The following is a 19,478-nucleotide window of genomic DNA, read 5'->3' as shown; positions in this document are numbered from 1 at the left end:
TTCCTGGGTGCCGGGAGAGATGGGAATGCTGCTTTCTCTTCTGTTTCCCCTTGTTGCCTCTGCCATCAGATGTGGAAAAAAAATGAGCCTGTGTTCAGCACCCCTGTGGTACCAGCAGTCTGCTAATTAAAAAGTGCAAGGTAGAATGAGTCCTGCAATCTGTTTTAATCTTTTCTTATCTACATAGGGAAGAGATTTTTATGTGAAGTTAAAACACTTATATTACACTGCTCTAATTTCCTGTGAGCATCCTTACTGTGGGATAAGGGGGCTTCATTTCTGGTTATTTTATATCGATCACTTGGCAAGAAAGTGGTAAAGCAGTTATCCTTTTAAAGATGTTCTTAATACTAAAAGGAGGAGCCAACAGAAACACTTATAAAAATAAAAACAATTCCCCCTCCCCACTTTTACCTTTCAATATTCTTTGCTGGTTTGCTCTATCAGCTGTCAGTTGCCATGTGTCTTTCTGGTTTTGTGTGCAAGTATTTAATATAGTAACAGCTGTCTGCTGTACTTGATTCTGTATTACTGTATATGAAGCTAATTGTGTTCAAAACCAAGGTTACAATAATTGATTCCTCTTGGATCCTTTGTTTGTATTTTTCTGCTGAATCTAACAATATATTCTTGTAGTAATGCTCCCGCAGAATGGCGTACTTTTCTCTCAGCCACACATCAGGGGAGCACTCCTACCCTGAGAGACAAGGAATATGCAGCTGCAGTTACCCTTACCATGAGGGACTACGTAAGCTGTCTGGAGGGAGTGTGATACGGCTGTTTCGCATCAGGGTTCTCCGTGGTCTGGCGCGTTTGCTGCAGGCAACATGAGGCCAAACTCCAGGGGCTCCAAGAGATCTCAACTGAGTCAATTCACAAGACAGGTGCACGAGGGAATCAGAACGGAGAGCACGTCCTAAGCCATCGAATCCAATCCCCCATTACTGCATACAGCCAGATCACATATTCCATCTGGCAAATATGCCCTGTCCTCCTGCAAGCATTATTAGGGTTTTTTTCCACTCCCCCAAATCTATTTGAAGTCTGTCCTGGAACCTCCCTGCTACGATCGCCAAAAAATCTCCCTAATTTCTATTCCAAATTTATGCTTTCTCAGTCTCCATCTGTACGTTCTTATGTCAGCATTGGTCTTTAGCTCAAATAATTCTCCTTTTCTCCCTGTGAATTTATAGATTAATTTATATATGTTGAGATATCATAGTCCGTCCCAGTCCATCAGAAATCAAAGCTATGCTACATACAGCAAATGTTTTTTAGGATTTGCACATTCAGTACATTGTTAGCGGACGCACGCTTACTCTGTCAAGGCTTCGGAGCAGATAAGAGAAAAAGCTCTGGTGGCCCTCTTGGGCTGACCAAAAATCTCCATAGCTACAGCTAGCAAAGCGCTGTCCGGAGATGATAAGTTGCCTGTCCTATGGCATTAGCACTTCTCCATCAACACCAGAAATACCTAGACTGACCCATTTGGGAACAGCTTTGTCACAACCGTGCTCAAATTCCTCCGATCTGTTGCCATTACCTCGCATTTCTCAATGTCATCCAGTTCTTGCTGCCCGATATTTTAATCCTTCTTCCCACCGAGGCTGCAAAGCTACTACTACAGTCACCACACAAGACCGGTCTTCAGACCAACGCTTCGGGATCTCCGTCAGTGAGCTCCTTCTAGCAAGCTGTTTCTCTCTCAGCACATTGCCTTATCCTTTATCCTCATTAGCCAGTTTCTTACCTAGCTTCCGATCTTTACAGTGCTAATCCTGTTCCTTAGCTTAATTGATAATTTTCTACACTGCCTCTTACAAAAGCCTTACAGATTAGATCTACCATTTGCCTTTTGCCTACAAAAATCTGATCTGCTAAATTATCAGACAGACACCAGATTTAGATTGGCATGATTTACCTTTTGTGAACCAGGTTGGGTTTTATCCAATTTTCCATGTCCCTAATTATTCCTCCCTGGTGTCTGCTTCTGATTTTAGCTTATTGCCTACTTCATATACAGTTCTTCCAACTGCCTATATTCCCAACCTTGAAAGTATTCAATTATTGTGTTCTGTTTCTACTTCTGATGTAGTACTTTCCATTTCTATTAATTATTGTGCATTGTCTTAATATTTAACTCTCGTCCTTACTGAATGTGACAGAAGGTCCTGATTTCGTTTTGGTGCCAAACTAAAGGTTGTTTAATTTTGGCCTCTGCTGGCTTTGCATAGCGAAACTATTTCTTCTCTTCATATACAAGAAGAACTTTTTGCTATTTGTTTCACTTTCTTCTTCATTGCCAAGCTTGGTTTATTTTTATAGCAATTAGACTTTACTCCTTTTCTTTTTCACCTGTACAGTATCAGTTTTCTTATGTGATTATTCTCTATTCCTTGTTTTCGCTCTGTTTATTTCTAACAATTTTTTTAAAGAGGTGGTTTGTCCAGTTGCATCTGGAGCTCTCCCCTAAAAGTTCTCCTCTTATACTTAAGATACAAAATCCAGATTACTTTAGGTCAAAGCTATTTCAAATCTCCTTCAGACCAATTACGAGCCTTTTAAAGGCCTGAAAGAGCAGATACTCTTGCTTGCTAAACTTAACTCATGCAGGTGGTGGGAATAACTCCAGAAGTTTACTCCAGTTAATTAAGTTGCTTAGCAGCAGTGCTGATGACAAGCATCTATTCCTATCATGGGTTTGAAAGCTTCCAGTTTAGTGGGAAGGGGGAGTTTAGACAAAAAGAAGATGCTTTTTGGAGACTTTCTAGCAGTTAATAAAATACCGTACTGGTTAGATTGAAAGCATGTAGAAGTGATGTCTTCTGACTGATGTTATGTCTGCCTGTTGACCCATTCCTTCGTTTTGGTAGAAAATAGAAGGTAATTTAACCCAGGCTAATTTAAAGGATGCTTTAACCCAGTATGTCTGTAGCATTCCTTGATTTGGCTGGTAGGAGGCACAACTGGAGTAAGCACTTCAATCCAGTTAGTTAATCAAAACAGATAAAATTAATTAATTTCCAATTTTACATATGTTTCTTCCCAGCGGCTCATAGACCATGTGGACAGCCAGGCATAATTCTTAACACACTTCCTGAATACTCTACTTTCTTTTCTGGTCACTTCTGGAAATAAGGACTTACTCAATTTCGTAAGAAATCTCCAAATTTATAATGCAGCTATTGCATTTAACCTTTACCATTTGCTTTCAAAAATGATTCTGTCTACATCTCTGGAGAACTTCTAGCCTTTGTTTCCATATGCTAAGGTGGAAACAGCATTCAATTTGAAGAATCATAATTTGAAAATCTTTGTAGATTTTCGGCAACTGAACCTTATTTAAGCTTTTGAATGCAGTTGCTGCTTTGCTAATTCATGACTTTTTTTGGCTGTCTCCTGTGGGTTGCAAATTATTATTCGACACATTCATTGTACTCCTTTGTATTCAAAAGTATGCTTGACTTGGGAAATGCTGAGGTTCTCATTTAATTTTTTTTCCCCCACAAATAATTATGAACCTAAGCCTCTTGGTCTTTGTTTTCATATTCATTGAGCTATCATTTAGAAAAGGTATGTTATTGGTAAGATCCAGCTCTTTTAATAGGATGTCTTTGTTACGTTTTTCTATCTGTGCTTTTTCTTGTAATAAAGTAAAAGGTAGTATTTGTTACAATATTTTTTGCTTTATGCAGTTCATTCAAGCCATTTTCTTGTTCATTGTTGTTAGGCATTTGTAGTGTTCCACTCCCTCAAAATTTCCTTTTTCAGCCCATGCTCACCAGCACCTTTAAAACCCATATGGTTTTGCTGAAGATTTATCATTCAAGAGTTAATTATTTCCAATAACAGGAAGATTTCTGCTAATATGTCTGTACTTTCATATTGGGTAGGAATTATAAAAGCACTTCACCTTTACCTTCCACACGACTCTTCACTACTTTTTCCAAAACATTATTTCTTTCCTCCAGAGTGTAAGAGTTAAACTTCATAATGTACTCTGTGGTATATTTAAGAATCTCTGAACAACTTCTCCCTTATATTGAAACACAAAACTAATTCAAACAAGGTAATTTGAGATGGCTGTTATTTGTCTCCACGTACTCAAAGCCCATTGTTACAATACTTGGCTTTTTGCATTTCTTTAAGTTTATAATTAACTCCAAATGAAAATGATTGATGGATGGAGGCCTTATGCTAAACATAAGGATACTGTTGCATGTTCCACCAGTACAATGCTGTTGCCTCCCTTTAGCTGCTATAATGCTCATGTGTCTGGAGCGTTGTTGAGCCTGGGAGCAAAGGTGGGGACAGGAGAGACTAGTGGGATCTCCTCTCCTGACTGCAGACAGCAGTGATTTCAAATTGCATAAAAAATGAAACAGCATCCTGAATTATGCCCCCCCCAATTCCCTAACCATTTCTCACTAGTTCCCTAACACTGCTCCCCCTTACCTACCCCTGCTAAGAAAGCAATGAAGACTTGGGGATGATGGACTCAGCATTCTGCAAGGTGTTGAAAATTCAGGTCCCATGACAGTGATGTGAATTACCTTCTTCAAGTAGTCAAAGTATATTCCTGTTTATTTATCCATGTTCAACTCATTCTCCAAAGACAATTCTTTGTTCAAGACACTTAAGAAAGAGTATTTTATTATAACTGAAAGCAATACCAACCCTCAGCATAACATCGTCTGTATAGGGAAATGTCAGTGTTGGAAACTTACAATCCTGTGGTTCCTCTTCATTTTGTATAAAAAACTAGAGGAAACTAATCGGTTCTATGCTAGGACTTAAAACCTTTGTTCATGATTTTGTTTGAAAAATAACAACTTCTCACTATAAGGTAAGTAAACCACTTTCCCAGTGCCTTGTAGGTCAGAGCACTTAAGTGGTTCATTGCAACCAAGTCTGACCATCAATTTAAGCAGATTACACAGGCAGATATACTGTCTCTTTTCTTTGTCTGGGGACTGTGAACAGGCTGATTTTACACATTTATTTACTACAGTTAACATTTACATTCTTTTTTCATTTCATATATTCTTTTGAGTAGTCAATATCCATTAGGCAATTTGCTGTCCACTCTGACCAAAGGCAGAACTCAGCCACATAGTGGTGCTTTTTTTCCCCTGACTGGTTGGATTGTCAGTATAAACTACTACTTACTTCAGTCTGAAATTGGTTCTATTTAGTGATTACATGAGTTTCAACTGGCCTCAAACACCTTGTCTACAAATGAAAATTTACTCCCATACCTACCTTACGTAGGTATTTAAAAACAGTATAAATGTGTCAAATTGAAAAGCTCTTCTGAAATTGCAAACAAATCTTTTAACATTTTAACACTTAAGCTATGCAGGAAGATGTGATACTGAGACATGAAAAGATTTAATTCAAAGTTACACACACAATAAAAAGGGGGGAGAAATGGAGAAAGAAAAGAAATATTATGCCCATCTAATCATTGATACAAAAAACCAAAAACTATACTATGAGTTGACAGCCAGGTGTGGAGTAGCAAGGCACAGAACAGTGCTGTTGTCAGTAAACCCTGTTAACCAGGCATTCACTAAGAATATTAAGAAATCTAAATTATATAGTTAAGAGAATATAAACCCATGCATAGGTAGGTAGATCAACTCCTGGCTGTTCTCTTGCTGTAATTATGAACTAGTTCCTGGCTAGGAAACCAAACCGTTGTTCTGTAATTAAAGCAAAGAAAAAAATTCCTAAACTGAGGTGAGAAGTAGAAACTGAAGCTCTTTCAAGAACACAAATCCTGCATTTGCTTCTCTTATGAAACACCTAAACCTGTTGTTTCTAAAACAAAGTATGCTTGCTCGAAACTCTGGCAACTGCTGACTGCAGCTGCCAGGATTATCTCCATGGCAGATGCCTGGACGCCTTAAAAGCTCTTTCTTGGGGTTCTGGGCTACCTAATGCAGAACTGAGATTTGTTCTCTGGCTTCCAGAATCCGTGAGCTGCGTAACTCATGTTTTTTCATGCCTGAGATCTTCCAGTCCTAGAATACCTGGTTGAAAGCGTTGGAAACTGTGCACCGTTGCAACCTCTTAGATGACCGGGTGAAACAACAGTCAAGGTCTGAGAGAAATGCCAGCCTGTGTTTCCTTGGGAGCATACTGAAACCAGGATGTTTTCACTTAGCATTTCTGTTTTGATAATCAGGCATTTCCCACAAAAACATATTTTTCTAGAAAACTCCTAACCAGTTCTATTGTGAGAAGTCTTTTAACGAGATAATAATAAAAAAAAATCGCAAGCTAAAAACCCTGAAAACAACCTACAAAACTTGACATTTATGATGAGCTAGTATCTGAAAAATTATTGAAATTGAAGCTTTCATTGCAACTTCTACAATATGAATGCCACTTCTTTTACGCTCTTTTTTGATGGCTCCAAAAGAGTGAGTATCCATGTTTCGCTATTCATGCTTTGCAACTAACGAATCTATTGCAAGATAATACTGTGAAAGGAAGAGACATCCTTTTAACAATGCCGTATTTTCAGAAAGCTGCCATATCTGTGCTGTGTTGTTAAAAATCTACTGTCAGACTGTGCAACATCTTGGTGGGAGTAATTTCATTTTTCAGCTTCTACTCTTTTTTGTCATTTTACTTCATAGCTTTTTTATTGTATGGCATGTTGCGCCCTCAGACAAAGGGTGAGCAGATGTGGCCCTTTCTGTCACAGGAATATACATTCAAGTGTGACCAAAGACACACCTAACTCCTTTCCACCTCAAGGTACCTCTTCACATATAGACACCTAACTATTTTCTAATTGATTATAATTTGGAGGAGGAAATTCAACTAACTAACTAACTAAATAAATAAATTTAAAGAAATGTGAAAAAGAAGCTTTTAAAATGCCACTTAGATGAAAGGCATGCAGACAGTACAGCTTCATGGGAACAGAGTTGTTGAGAGGGAGTCCCACTGTAAGAAATTTAGTACCCTAGAAAAGAAAGGGAAACATGCACGGAGGGTTCTGTACATTACCAATGGCATAAAGAATTAACTAGTAGTATGATTCATCCTCATTATTTTCAAAGGCTTAGAAGCCTTCACCAGGATAAAGGCCCTGTGAGATTAAATTCCATTCAAACAGAGAGTTTATGGGTCAAGCAGCTTCCATATCCAATTTCATCAGGAAAATATCTTAAAGTGTATGACTGAGGAAGTAATAATGTAAAAAATAGCTGTTCAGCCTGCACTGCCTGCTCTACTAGAAATAATGATGCACCACTGACATCACCATTGTCAAAGTCTAAAATACGTAGGTGTCAGTCCCCCAACAAGTGCAAGCAAAGGAAAGGATCTTACTGACTTCAGCTTATACTTGCAGATAAGTTTAAAAAAAAACTGAGACCATCATTTGAAGTATTTTCTCAGCTTGGTCAGATGATTGGGAAAAGTCTCTCAGGTTTTTATGGATGGCTGCCAAGTAAAAATCAAACTAATAAATAAACAACCCTCCCCCAAACTAAACCAATTCTACCTCCTGCTCCCAAACCACAGACATCATATCCATCTCCTTCACCAACAAAAAAGCAAACATATGGATCACAATAAGGCATGGTCTTTATCTCTACAGTCATGAAACTGTGAATTTTTTTAAAGATCATTCCCTGAGTGGCAGACTTTCCTAATTTAGGAAAATGAACTGAAGTCCACTGAAGCCAGTAGAAAAGCTTCAGTGATTTGGATCAGGATGGTAAAGTACATTCTTTTAACTGGAGGCTCCTAATTCTTCTTTGTTTCCAGGAAGGGCTGAATTTTCATCTCAGTTAAGTCTATGTAAATCCCTAATTCATGGGCATTGCTTAGGATCTGTGATGACAAAAATAAAATTGGAACCTCCTGCCCCCAACTTGTACCTCCTCTTCTCCATTATGTTAAAAACCACATTCTTTTATGGCTTGTTTCTTGATGTAACGGGAAGGCTGTCATCTGCTCCCTTCCACTGCAGGGAATTAGCACTGAAAAGTCATTTTTAGAAGCATCAGCAAGCAACGTTTCAGCTAGCATAATTTCAGATATCTAGTGCTGAAAGGTTTCGAGTATCATGTTTATCTGTGTAGCCAAGTCCTTTGTCACAGATACTCTCCATGATTCTAAATCAAGATGTATGACTTCCTTGATTTATTATGAAATATATGCATTTTCTTCATTTGGAAATTGTGACTATATCCAGAAATTCTGAATTTTTATAGCTGCATCTTGGATAAAATAATGAATGAATTTGCCAAGGCAGAATATAATTGATTGTGCTTGGCTTGCTAGGTAATGATATAATATAGTGTGACTCGACCTGCTGGTGCAGAACACAATCAGTATGCATGCTCTAGCTGGTGGAAAACATAAAATAAACTGCTTAGATTATTTAGTGAGAACCCAATTTGCTTAGAATGACTAAAGCACAACATACGGCTTGCAAATAAAAAGTATGAACTTTAAAAATTCACATAAAAATAAAGCTAAGACTGAGACTAAAATGTAAAAAAGAACACCTCCTATGCTAAAAAATAACTGAAGTTATACAAAAGTTCCAACCCCGTACACCTGGAGAGCTGGCCCTGAATTTCCCAGCACCACTGGTGTTAGTATATCCATGACAAAGAATGGCTATCGCAGTCTCTGGCAGGGCAAGGACAGTCCTGTCACTCAGAACATTAAATTTCCTCCACACTACGCCTAGACAACCCTCTACACAACATATATCACATTTGTATTGCATCCTTCTGTTTGGTTCCCAAGCTGTTTACCATCATGTAAAACTGTTACCAACCTGTTAAGTTTTAGGACTCTGATGGCCTTTGTTTTTCAAAGCAGGAGATAATTTAATTGTGCTTAAGAAGAAGGTGAAGTGAGAACAGATAGCTAGGAAAGTTTTGAACATCATTGTATAAAATATATAAACATGGTGAGAATTTTAAAAAGGGATTGAAGATATGGAATTGTATACTTAAATGCTATGGCAGTGGCCAATATTCAGCCACCAAAGAGGCCAGACACCTTTCCCCATCCGCTGGAATATTTGGAATCAATTATTGATTACAGAAGAACTAAAAAGAGAGCTTTTATCTGGGGGTTGCAGATAATTTTAAGAATGATGCACTACAATCTAGTCATTTATCTCAGATTGAAAGTCACAAATCATTACATTTTAATAAAATATCACCTTGAACAATAACAATAACAATAACATCTTGAATTACGAGTATGTCACCACCGTTGTGTCAAGTTAACATGCTGTATCTAGCTTCCATGGGCTTGGGAACTGTACAATGTGCTACCAAGATACCTGCATATGGGGTAAGAACATAAATGCAGCTGTTCGTAAACTCACCGTCCCACATGTCATGATGTTGCAAGTCTGTATTATAAAAAAATGAAGTGCTACCGAATCACAACACTTCAAATGCAATCCTCCCCTCAGTTTGGTTTCAGAGGCTCTAAAGCCCAGTTAAACTAATTTCCTGCATTTTCCATGGATTTTCATAGATTTACTGCTGTAGGTGCAATAAACCTGTCTGGTGATAAAAGTAGCAGCAAAGGGAAAAAATCATAACTGTTTCTTGAAAGCCTCATAAAATTATATTCTGCAACGGGCACTAAACCGCTCAGCTGATCCTAATTCAGCATAAAACCATTTGCTTCCCAGTGACGTGGGGCTTCGCCCATTGGTCAGTGCAGCAATAAGCAGAAGGAGATGTGTATCTGAAGGAGACATGCAGCTGGGCTGGGAACGAAACAGCTTTTTAGAAGCTAGATAACAAGCAAGAGTACACAGTCTTAGGAGGGGAATTAATTTAGATCCTTTAATGTTAACATATTAGACTTCATTATTGAGTGCAAGTTGCACATTTCACAGTTCTAATTCCTCTATAAAACGACACCTGATAGTAAAGCAGAAAGAAAAGGAGGAGGTGATCTGACTAAGGATAAAAACATGGTAACTAAAGAAGTAACCGGATAATTAAGTGGGCTTTTAAATCTAGTTGTCATCTAATATAGCCTCTCTTTTCAAATTTCCTCTGCAATGTAAGTTTGAAGGGCATGAAAGGGGATACTGACAGCTCGGGAAGTTGATACTACATTTCAGGTAAAGGCCCTTCCACAAAGTCCTGACAAAGGTTTTCTCCTTATGAGCACTTCAGCTGGGAAGAACAAAGGAGAGACACACACGGGTTACATGGATCGCAGGATGAGTGCAAACCACAAAGGAAAAGCAGTGATGAAAAAGTAAATACAGTCTTACTATTTAGGGGGTAACATGTTTCCTGAAGAAATGGAGAGACCAAGAGCATTGCACCAGGTGCTGGAGGGATCTTTCCTGCTTCTCAAGTTGAAGAGACTATCTCAGGAAGGATGAAATCCAACCAGATGAGGTGCAGAGAAGGACAGAGAGGTGCTCAGGGGAACAGGTAAGAGTGTGGCTTGCTCTGACTAGTGAACTAGGAGCTGAAAGAGGATATGATTGCTCTCTATCGATGTACCAATGGAGTAAAATGCCAAGGAGACAGGGGCACTCTTCATGCTAAGGGATACTCTTGGCAGAACAAGTGGATCAAAACCAGCCACAAGTAAATTCATGCTGGAAATAAGAAGGTTTCTAACTGTTGGAGCAGCGATGTTCCGAAACAGTATCCCAAGGAGAGCAGTGGAGGTAAAAAGCCTAAATAGGCTGAAGTAAGAGTTTGATAAGAGTTTGTGAAGAAGATTGCATGATACGGTTAACTGCAGAAGAATGAGATTTTCAGTTTTCTAATCAAACAAGTAAGGAGCAGAGGGGACCACCAGCTACTTCAGAGGTGGAACTCAACCGGTTTATCAGGACAGATGATGAGACCTTGCTTTCAACCAGAAAACCTTCCAGTTCTGAGCCTTCTCCTCCTGAATGCTTTTGCAGTATGGGTCTTAAAGGGAGGCCAAGGTGCCACTGTGGTTGAGAGCTGACATGCACATACAGTAGAAAGACAGGGGGTTGAAATGCGGTTGAAAATTCTGCCTTCCTGGCTCTGCGAATGTACCCAACAGTTAGACACGGGGAAAAACTGAAACCTTTTATGCACCTTCGGCTTTTCAAATGCCTGAATTTTAAGGTTTGCATTTGCAAAATTGCCTTTTTTGTCAGGTTTGAGCAATGCTGAGCAGAAAGCTGTCCAACCCCTGCTGCCTTTTGAGTCTCTCCCTCTAACAGAGTTCGATTTTGCTAAAACACCACCACCACTGTTTTCAGAATTAAATTTGTCTGTCTTTTATTGTGTAACATAGACATTTTTCTTAGAAAGAGTGGACTAACATCACTAAATATATTTTGCTATGGGTATCAAATAATATTATTAACAGGGGACAACAATTTTCAGCTAATACCTAATGTCAAACACTTTGGATTTGAAGTGTGGGGCAGAAAGAACTAGAAACCAAATTACCATGAGACAGACCCGCGAAGCAGCAGACAATCTTTACACTGTGTTCTCAGTAAAATTTTTGTTTTATACTTGCTTTTCTTCTGTCTGCAAAATTCTTAAAGCCATAGAAACAACATGAAAGGCAATAGCGAAAACCAATTTTATGTTGGACTCTGAAGCTTTGAACTTCCACTGTCTTGTTCAGATTCATTCAGGTACCATTAGTATCACAAAATCTGCTTTGGGTTGGTTAGCTACTCAATATTTTAAGGCTTTCGTTTGTCTAACACTTCTCTGGGCCACCATTTTAGTTATCAAGTAACTTCCCTCTTATGAATAAATGATGGTACAAAGCAATTGCCTACGGCACCCTGATGCCACTTTCATTGATGGACACTGCGGGGGATACTTGTGAATAATGAAGTGCCATTCCTTGCAATTGGAGACCAAATGTGTCCCTGTACAACACAGTGCTGTAAATATTAGAGGACCTGAGAGACAGAAGTTTGATTTCAACACAAATCTGCTGCATATTTTGGCATTTACATTAATAGGCAAGCCATTGGTTTGGCTGACAAGAAAAGTGTAATTCGTGGACAATTAAGAGTAATAAATTCAGAATCAGCACAAATGAAACAATCTTGTTATCAGGCAAAAAATTTCTATGGGATTTTTGGAAGAGTCCTTCTCTTCATGCTGCCACCCTGGGTCTGGTCACAGCAGTTGAAAGTTACCTCTGATAAGTAAAATGGAATTAGTGATACAATTGCTGATGGACAGGTACTCAAATCTTAAAACTTGTAATAACAAGACCAAATGAGTGCTCTTAAACAACTGGAAATCATAAAATAAAACTGGTTTTGGTTTGGGAAGCCTGAAGTAGAAAAAAAATCTGCACTTTTACTGTGTAGATTAGCAAAGCTTGGAGGCTTCTTTTATTTCATTGTTCTGCACTGGTATTCCTTCAGGCTTACCGCTATTACCCAAATACATCTCTGATTTCCACATACCTTGTAGTGGAAGAGGAATAATCCACAGAAAAGGCTGTACAGGTCAGCCGTGAGTAGGGAGAGGTTGACGGCAGTAGCACTGGTTTTCTTTATGACCACAGGCATAAAGCTGTAGAGGCCAAACATACAGGCACTAAAGCCGACATACAACAAGCCTGCAGAAGAGAAACAAGAAGCAAAGTGACCTTCCATAGCCTGCAAAAATGACTCCTGTTGGGAGAAAGAAGGCTGTGTTTTTAGAAAAGGATGAAGAATGCTTTTCAAAAAACCATGGATTCAAATTATTAAGTTGCACATATATCGAGATTAAGAGCATCATTCTAAACATATATGAAAACCTGTGAAACCCATACCTAGACAGCAGTGGACACAAGATCTACTCTCTGTGGTCCCCATAATAGCAGTGCTGTTTTAAACTGGTGCCTTATACTACTAGTGAATACCTCATGTCCAACACAAATTTGGATGAAATTATGCATTTGGACACATCGAACCCAGTTTCTTAAGGAGCTGAATGTCCCCAACACCAACTGAGTTCAGCTGAGTTGGATGCAGCACACAATATTTTCTGGGAACGGACCCAAAAACGAATGCAAAAGTATTTGCAGAGGAGTTAATGAGCCAATGGATGAATGCATGAGGACAGCACTCAAGTCACAGAGGTCCTAGTCCTATTTTGCCACCAAACCTGATAAGTCACTTCACAGTTTTGTGCTCTGTTCCTCTACCACTTTTTGTCTACCTTCCTTAATAAAGCTTTCCAGAGCTGAGACTATTTCTTGCTACATGTTTACGGAGTGCTTCACACAAATTAGATTGTTAGACACTAATATAATAAGAATACATTACAGTAAAATTCTAATTTCATTTAAAAACCTAAATAATTTACTGGGAAAGAATTCATTGCTTCGGTTATTACTTGATAAATCCCAAGGCAAATTAATCAATATGAAGTTAAAAAAACAGCAAACACTTCACTCATCTGCTCTTATGCAAATGATATTTCTTAGGCTGCCGTATGCTGCAGAATTCCCAGCTGATATGTGCACGAGCCTAAATTTAAACTCATGCCAGCTCTTCAGAGCATGTTGTTACTGACTAAAAGTTGCAGAAAATCTGATTGCCAAAGTCCTGAAAGGAATTAGAAGGGGGGGAAAAAAGCCCATATGATTTGTACTTGCTTGTGGATCCACTTAGTTAAAAACTCTTTAGAGAAGCTATCTAAAGGACAAAATCGGCTGTGATAGTTTGAGTCCCTTAGAAGTATCTGAACTGGAGTTGTATATTCATCTGAAAAAAAATACAGCAGTCACAAAATATCAGTGTCTGTGTATCAATTGTTATGGCACGATAACAAATTTGAATTTATATTCAGAATATGGACAATCATGGTAAGAACTGCTTTTAGTAACAGGTAGCAAATTTTTAAGGTGTGCATTGTATATGGGTAACAATGGAATCAGTCTTAGGCAGCGCTTGAAAGAGTTGCTTTATGCAAACTCTGCAACTCTTCTGTAGTAGGCGATAGATTGCATCAAATGGAGCGTAGTTTTGATCAACGAAAAATTGTTTGCATACATGAGCATTAAGTCAGCTTTCCTTCCAGGCTAAAAATCAAGAACAGGTCAGGCTCAAAAGCCATTCCGGACCCGAAGTCAGCGTTCTCAAAGTACGGTCTGCAAACCACCAGCTGGTCCACCGAGCCCCTGCTAGTCAGTCTGGATTTAACACACATAGTTAGGTGCTTTGCTGGGTTATGCTCTCAACTAACCGTATAATTTTATGGTACTGCCTTGGTGTTCATATTCTTTGGCAGCCAACTACATCCACTTCACAGGCTGCTTTTCCAAGGGGTATTTCAGTTCCAGTGAAAAATTGCTTAAACTGTAGCTGTCCTATCAGAGGTGAATGTAAAGTGGCATTTCATTTACATCTTAAAAATATATGTGATACCCACCAGCTGGATGGCATTTAGTGGTGACAATAAGCAAACTGGAAATAACATCATATGATTTTCAGATATTGCTTCTTAGAGGGCCAGTTTTCAGACTAAAAATACGTTTTAAGACAAAGACTTGGAGCCTCAGCTTCCTTGGGTACTCCTGCAGTGCTAATGGCAGCCTTGGGAATCGCCACTAGTGCTGCAGTCCCAGGTGCTGGGACCTGTGTCTGACCAGGCACCGAGTCACCAGCACCAATTGCCTGTAACAGGCACTGGAAGGAAGCAACCTGGTATGTTAGGAGGTGCTTTTGTAACGATCTGCTGATCAGCTGGTCTGTGTTAAACCCTGAGGAGCTCATCATTCATAATGGTCTGCTTTCAGATGTGCTGGCATTGTCCTGAACTGAAGGCTTAATCTGCATGAAGGCAGCTGTGGGTGGGATTCTTTACACCTGACTCCAGACACATACTGAGGGTTTGGGAAGAGATTGGGAAATTTTAGGATGCAGATTATCCAACCTCTTTGAGACACCAGCTTTAGCATAGTACGATTTCTGTCATGCCTGTTTATTCTTGTGGATGATAAAGGGAGTCTATTTAACTAAATCAGATGTCCACATCCCAGATATCTAAAGTTGGTGGAAGGAATCCCATCTTGTCTGCAGTGCTCACCCTGATGGGTAAGGTCACCGGTTTTGCCTGTTTGGGTGTGAATGCCTCCTAAGTGTCTGAACTGGGCACTTAGGATCATAGGATCATGGGGTGATTAAGGCTGGAAGGGAGCTCAGAAGTCTCTAGTTCAAACCCTGCTCAAACCAGGCTTAGCTGTGAGATCAGACCAAGTTGCTCAGGACTTTGTCCAGCCTGGTCTTGAAACGTCTGAGGATGGAGACCACACAACCTCTTTAGTCAACCTGCTCCACTGCCTGCCTGTCCTCAGTGTGAAGATCATCTTCCTTTTATGCAGTCTGAATCTCTCATTTCAGCTTCTGCCTGTTGTCCCTCATCCTCCTGCCATGCACCGCTGTAAAGACCTTGGCTCTGTCCTTTTGATAACCTCCTTGTAGGTAACTCCTCAAAGCCTTCTCTTTTGCAGGCTGAACAAGCCCCAATCCCTCAGTATCTCCTCACTTGTCTTAAGACTGGGCATCTTCACACAGATGGGCAGGATCTGCCCCCAGGGACTGCTCTAAAGTAGCCCAAGTACCACCAAGACTAACATGCCTTGGGAACTTCTGTTTTAGCTCCTGAGCGTGCTGGTTGAATGTTACATGCTTTATCCTTCGCATTTTTACTCCAAAAGCTATCGTTTCCTTAGGATGAAATGGAATCAGTTATGATTTTTCATGCTGTTTTCTTGGAATAAAGACTATTCAGAAATATTCAAACCCCCTGTAACACAGAACACTTCCTCGGAGATTCAAACTGGCTTTTCTCTTAAATAAAACTGATGTCAATTTATTTGTTATTATTTCATGTATCACTCTCCAAAACGTGTCATGGTCTCATATGAAACCACTCAGTCAGGACAGTATAATCATTCTCCTTTCAGTCAGGTTGTCAGCAAGTATTAATACTTAAACCTTCAAGGATTCAGAGCTACACTGATTTACACTAAGTGTGAAGATGATGCTATGTATCAGAGGGATTTCCAAAATTAAAACCAGGAGGGCCACAGCCTGTTTTAAACATGATAGACATAACAGATTGCCTTTAGATCTTTATATTCCAAAATCATTTGCATTTTACATCAGTTGAAAGGTAGCTCATCCATTCTTAATAGCACAATTATGGCAGATGGCAACAGGCCACCTTGAGTTATTTATTAGGTTGCCTGCTGTGACTTTATCACTACCATTCAGAAGGCTGATGATTTAACTCTGCTGGACTGCAGGTTTGAGTCTGTCGCAGTGGATAACTATTCAGGACAAGGCTGTGAACACTCTGACATAGATTTGTCAATCACTACTTGACAACCTTGTATCACTGCCAATGCAATAGAAAGCACACCGAGTGCAGTGGAAGCCAGGGAAAAACACAAAACTACACATAATTGTCACCATTTAATCCATGTTCAACTGCACGGCATTTCCAATTATTGCTCTAACAAAACAAGTACATATCTACGATGCTCTTGCTAAGATGATCTCCTCCTTATGAAGCGTAGGGACTTTTCAGAATTAGTGACTAACTTTCAATGACATTTTAATGGCATCACAGACCAACTAAGACTTTATTTTAATAGCACATTTCACTGATATTGAGTTACAACAGGACTCCCATGGAAGTATATATGACATTTACACGGATAGTAGATTAATTCACTATGACCATTGCTAGTTCCATCAGTACCAGATTAATTATGTCCCTGAGCTCCTTATCATGAAGTATAAACACAAACTGATGCAATTATGCTAATTATCTCAGATTAAAGAAGGCCAATACACTTATAGTACACAGTTGAGTGTGTTTCTCCATGGATACTTTCAATTGATTTGTCATTTAGTTTTACAACTCAACCATCAAATCTCCAAGACTTCTAGGTGCAGTATTTTGTGAAAGATGCACTGGTTTTATTAAGGTTTATGATGATGAGAGGAAATTGTGAACTAAATTTAAAGAAAACAACAGTGTATTCCATAACTTGTATCCCCTGTCCTCAGGGACTCCCCACATAATCAGTTGCCTTTGCACACTTCTGAGCTGTCATTTTGATGTTCATTCTGAAACTAGGTAACAAGCTATTGTCAATGGATTGCCAAAGCTCGAATCCCCTGCTAAGTACATCAGCTCTATACTATTAGTATTCTTTTATTTCTTCTATTGTCATAAATAGTAAAAGAGTGATTATAGGGACTCTCCTAAATGTTGATTTGCTTTTAAAGCAAATAATTTGTCGGGCTAATTAGAAGGGAGTCTTAGATCACAAACTCAGCTTCCAAACAGAAATGGGAACAGGCAATCCACTGCATAGCAAAACACTGTAAGAGCTTCATTGTGCATGATGCTACCTCAACTTGTCTAAAAGACACATCTGCTATATTCCACCAAGATTACTTGGAAAGCAATTAACCATTTGCATACAGAAATGCTCCCCTTGGAAATGAGGTTATGGGGCTATAATATGCACTGCAAGTACTTTTATAGTTTTTTGTTAGGTTCCATTTTCTTCCTTTGGAATTCATTGAAAAGGTTTGGCTCTTAATGACTACCTCATTTATTTGTCCCAGTGTTGCATTGAATCTTAGAACTGGAACTCCATTATTGTTTTACTTCACGGCTGTCTGAATAATTATCTTCTGGCATTCATGTGCTTAACCTAATGGTGCAAGGAAGGCATAATACGGCAATGGGAGGACAGATCATTTAAGAAAGGTTATGAGGCATGTGGTTCAACCTTTGGCAGTAACTGGTGGAAAAGTCACAAACATTGGCTCCTGTGAAACTTTGTGCCTGCCTCCCCAAACACTGGTTGTCTCCACGCCTCCTTCAGCAACTATCTTCAATGAGGTAAAGTGTTTTCTTACCTATTTGCCAATCCCAGGGAACTTTCAACAGCTCTTTGTGTTCCATGATTGCACTGTAAGAGAAGAGAAGGCAAAATTTGATGGAAGAGAACAGAAGTTAAATTACTTCCACTCATTCAATTCAAATGCTGGACAAAACAACATAAATAACCTTATAACAAAAAACCTCTGTAGGAACCAAACGCAATCAGACTTTGCTAATCCACTCTGGCACTATCCCTGTGCCCATGTATTTGAAAGATCTTCAGGGCAGTAATGAGACATGTTAGCATACAATTTGTACTGGTTTATTTCCAGCTCTCTATATACCTGCCCAAAGTGCCCATCCCCCTATATGTTCAATCCTTTTCTACTCTTTTGACTTAGTATTCTGAAAGCTTTTGAACTTTAATGATTAATAATGTATCTGTCTGAGTTATTCACCCTTCAAAGTGGCTCTGCAGTGTCAAATAAATAGATAGCACAGGCTGGCTTTGGGGAGAATACCGTGATTTGTTACACACTAAGAGAGATCAAATAGTCACAGCAATGAAAGTCAGGAAACAAAGCAAAGGATGGGCCAAGCTGCAAAAGTCCATTTTCAACATCTTGTAAGTCTTGCATTGCACATTAACATCAAAATCCCAGATCCAGAAAATTCTAAGGTGGCAACAGGTCAGCTCTTCCCAATCTCCAGACCCTTGGAGATTAGGTATCTCACAAGCCAGGTCTTCACTCAGCTAACCGCTTTCTCTGATCTGTGATTTCCAGATAACTCCTGCTGCGCAGAACTCTGCATGCTAGTCTGGACACTGTTTAAAACAAGTATAAAACATGGAATTATACAGATTGCAAAACAAAGTACCTAGTACAAAAGGTAGTATATGGAAGACCAAGTCTAATAGTAAAACTGCAGAAACTCAGTGCCTTCCAGATTAATCTGGTCTAGCGAGTTGCATCCTGGAAATTCTAATTCTAATTCAGCTTGCTGCTGATGTGTGGTAAATCTAATACTGTGTACAGAATAATAAGATTATTTTGTCTGCAAAATAACTAAATTATAAGTGTCTTTGCATGCATAAGGCATATGTTTCTTTTATCAGCAATTCCTGAAGAATATCATGAAAACAAACTGCAATATCTCTTGTTCTGGCAAACAAATTTTGATGCAACTTAAATGTAGGAACATTGCTTTCATACTATTGCCTAGCCAATACAAAAGAAGTATAAAACAATACACTATGGTCTGTGATTCATTAGGATCTGTGAAACAAAGAGGGGTAAGAGCAACTTTGCCAGAAGTTGCCATTTAGTGATGCCAGATTGACTGAAGAATTGGAACCACAACGATCTTTGAAAGGTTGTGGTGATTGGAGGACGTCCCTGATGACTGAAAAGAGACAAATGCAACATCCAGTTTCAAAAAGAGAAAACACTATAGCCTGGTCAGCCTTATGCTAATCTTTGGGAAGATTATGGAGCAAATCCTCCCAGAAGCCATTTGCAGGAAATGAAGAAGACATGACTGGGAACAGCCAGCACAGACTTCTCAGGAGCAAACCATACCTGATCAAACTGAGTG

General features: G+C 39.2%; 1 protein-coding gene across 2 annotated transcripts in view; it reads right to left on the bottom strand.

Annotated features, from left to right (window-relative positions):
• Nucleotides 1-19,478, bottom strand: part of SLC35F1 (solute carrier family 35 member F1) — a 260,221-nt gene that overhangs the window by 12,183 nt on the left and 228,560 nt on the right. For both annotated transcript variants that reach the window (XM_075145738.1, XM_075145736.1), the window contains exons 6-7: nt 17,918-17,970; nt 12,449-12,603 (exon numbers count right to left, since the gene is read on the bottom strand). In XM_075145738.1, coding sequence (XP_075001839.1) covers nt 12,449-12,603; nt 17,918-17,970 — 208 coding nt within the window. The remainder of the gene's footprint in view (nt 1-12,448; nt 12,604-17,917; nt 17,971-19,478) is intronic.

The sequence above is a fragment of the Calonectris borealis genome, chromosome 3, assembly GCF_964195595.1.
Source record: "Calonectris borealis chromosome 3, bCalBor7.hap1.2, whole genome shotgun sequence".
NCBI classification, from domain to species: domain Eukaryota; kingdom Metazoa; phylum Chordata; class Aves; order Procellariiformes; family Procellariidae; genus Calonectris; species Calonectris borealis.
The sequence above is the reverse complement of the archived record's forward strand: the minus strand, read 5'-3'. Positions and strand labels throughout refer to the sequence as shown.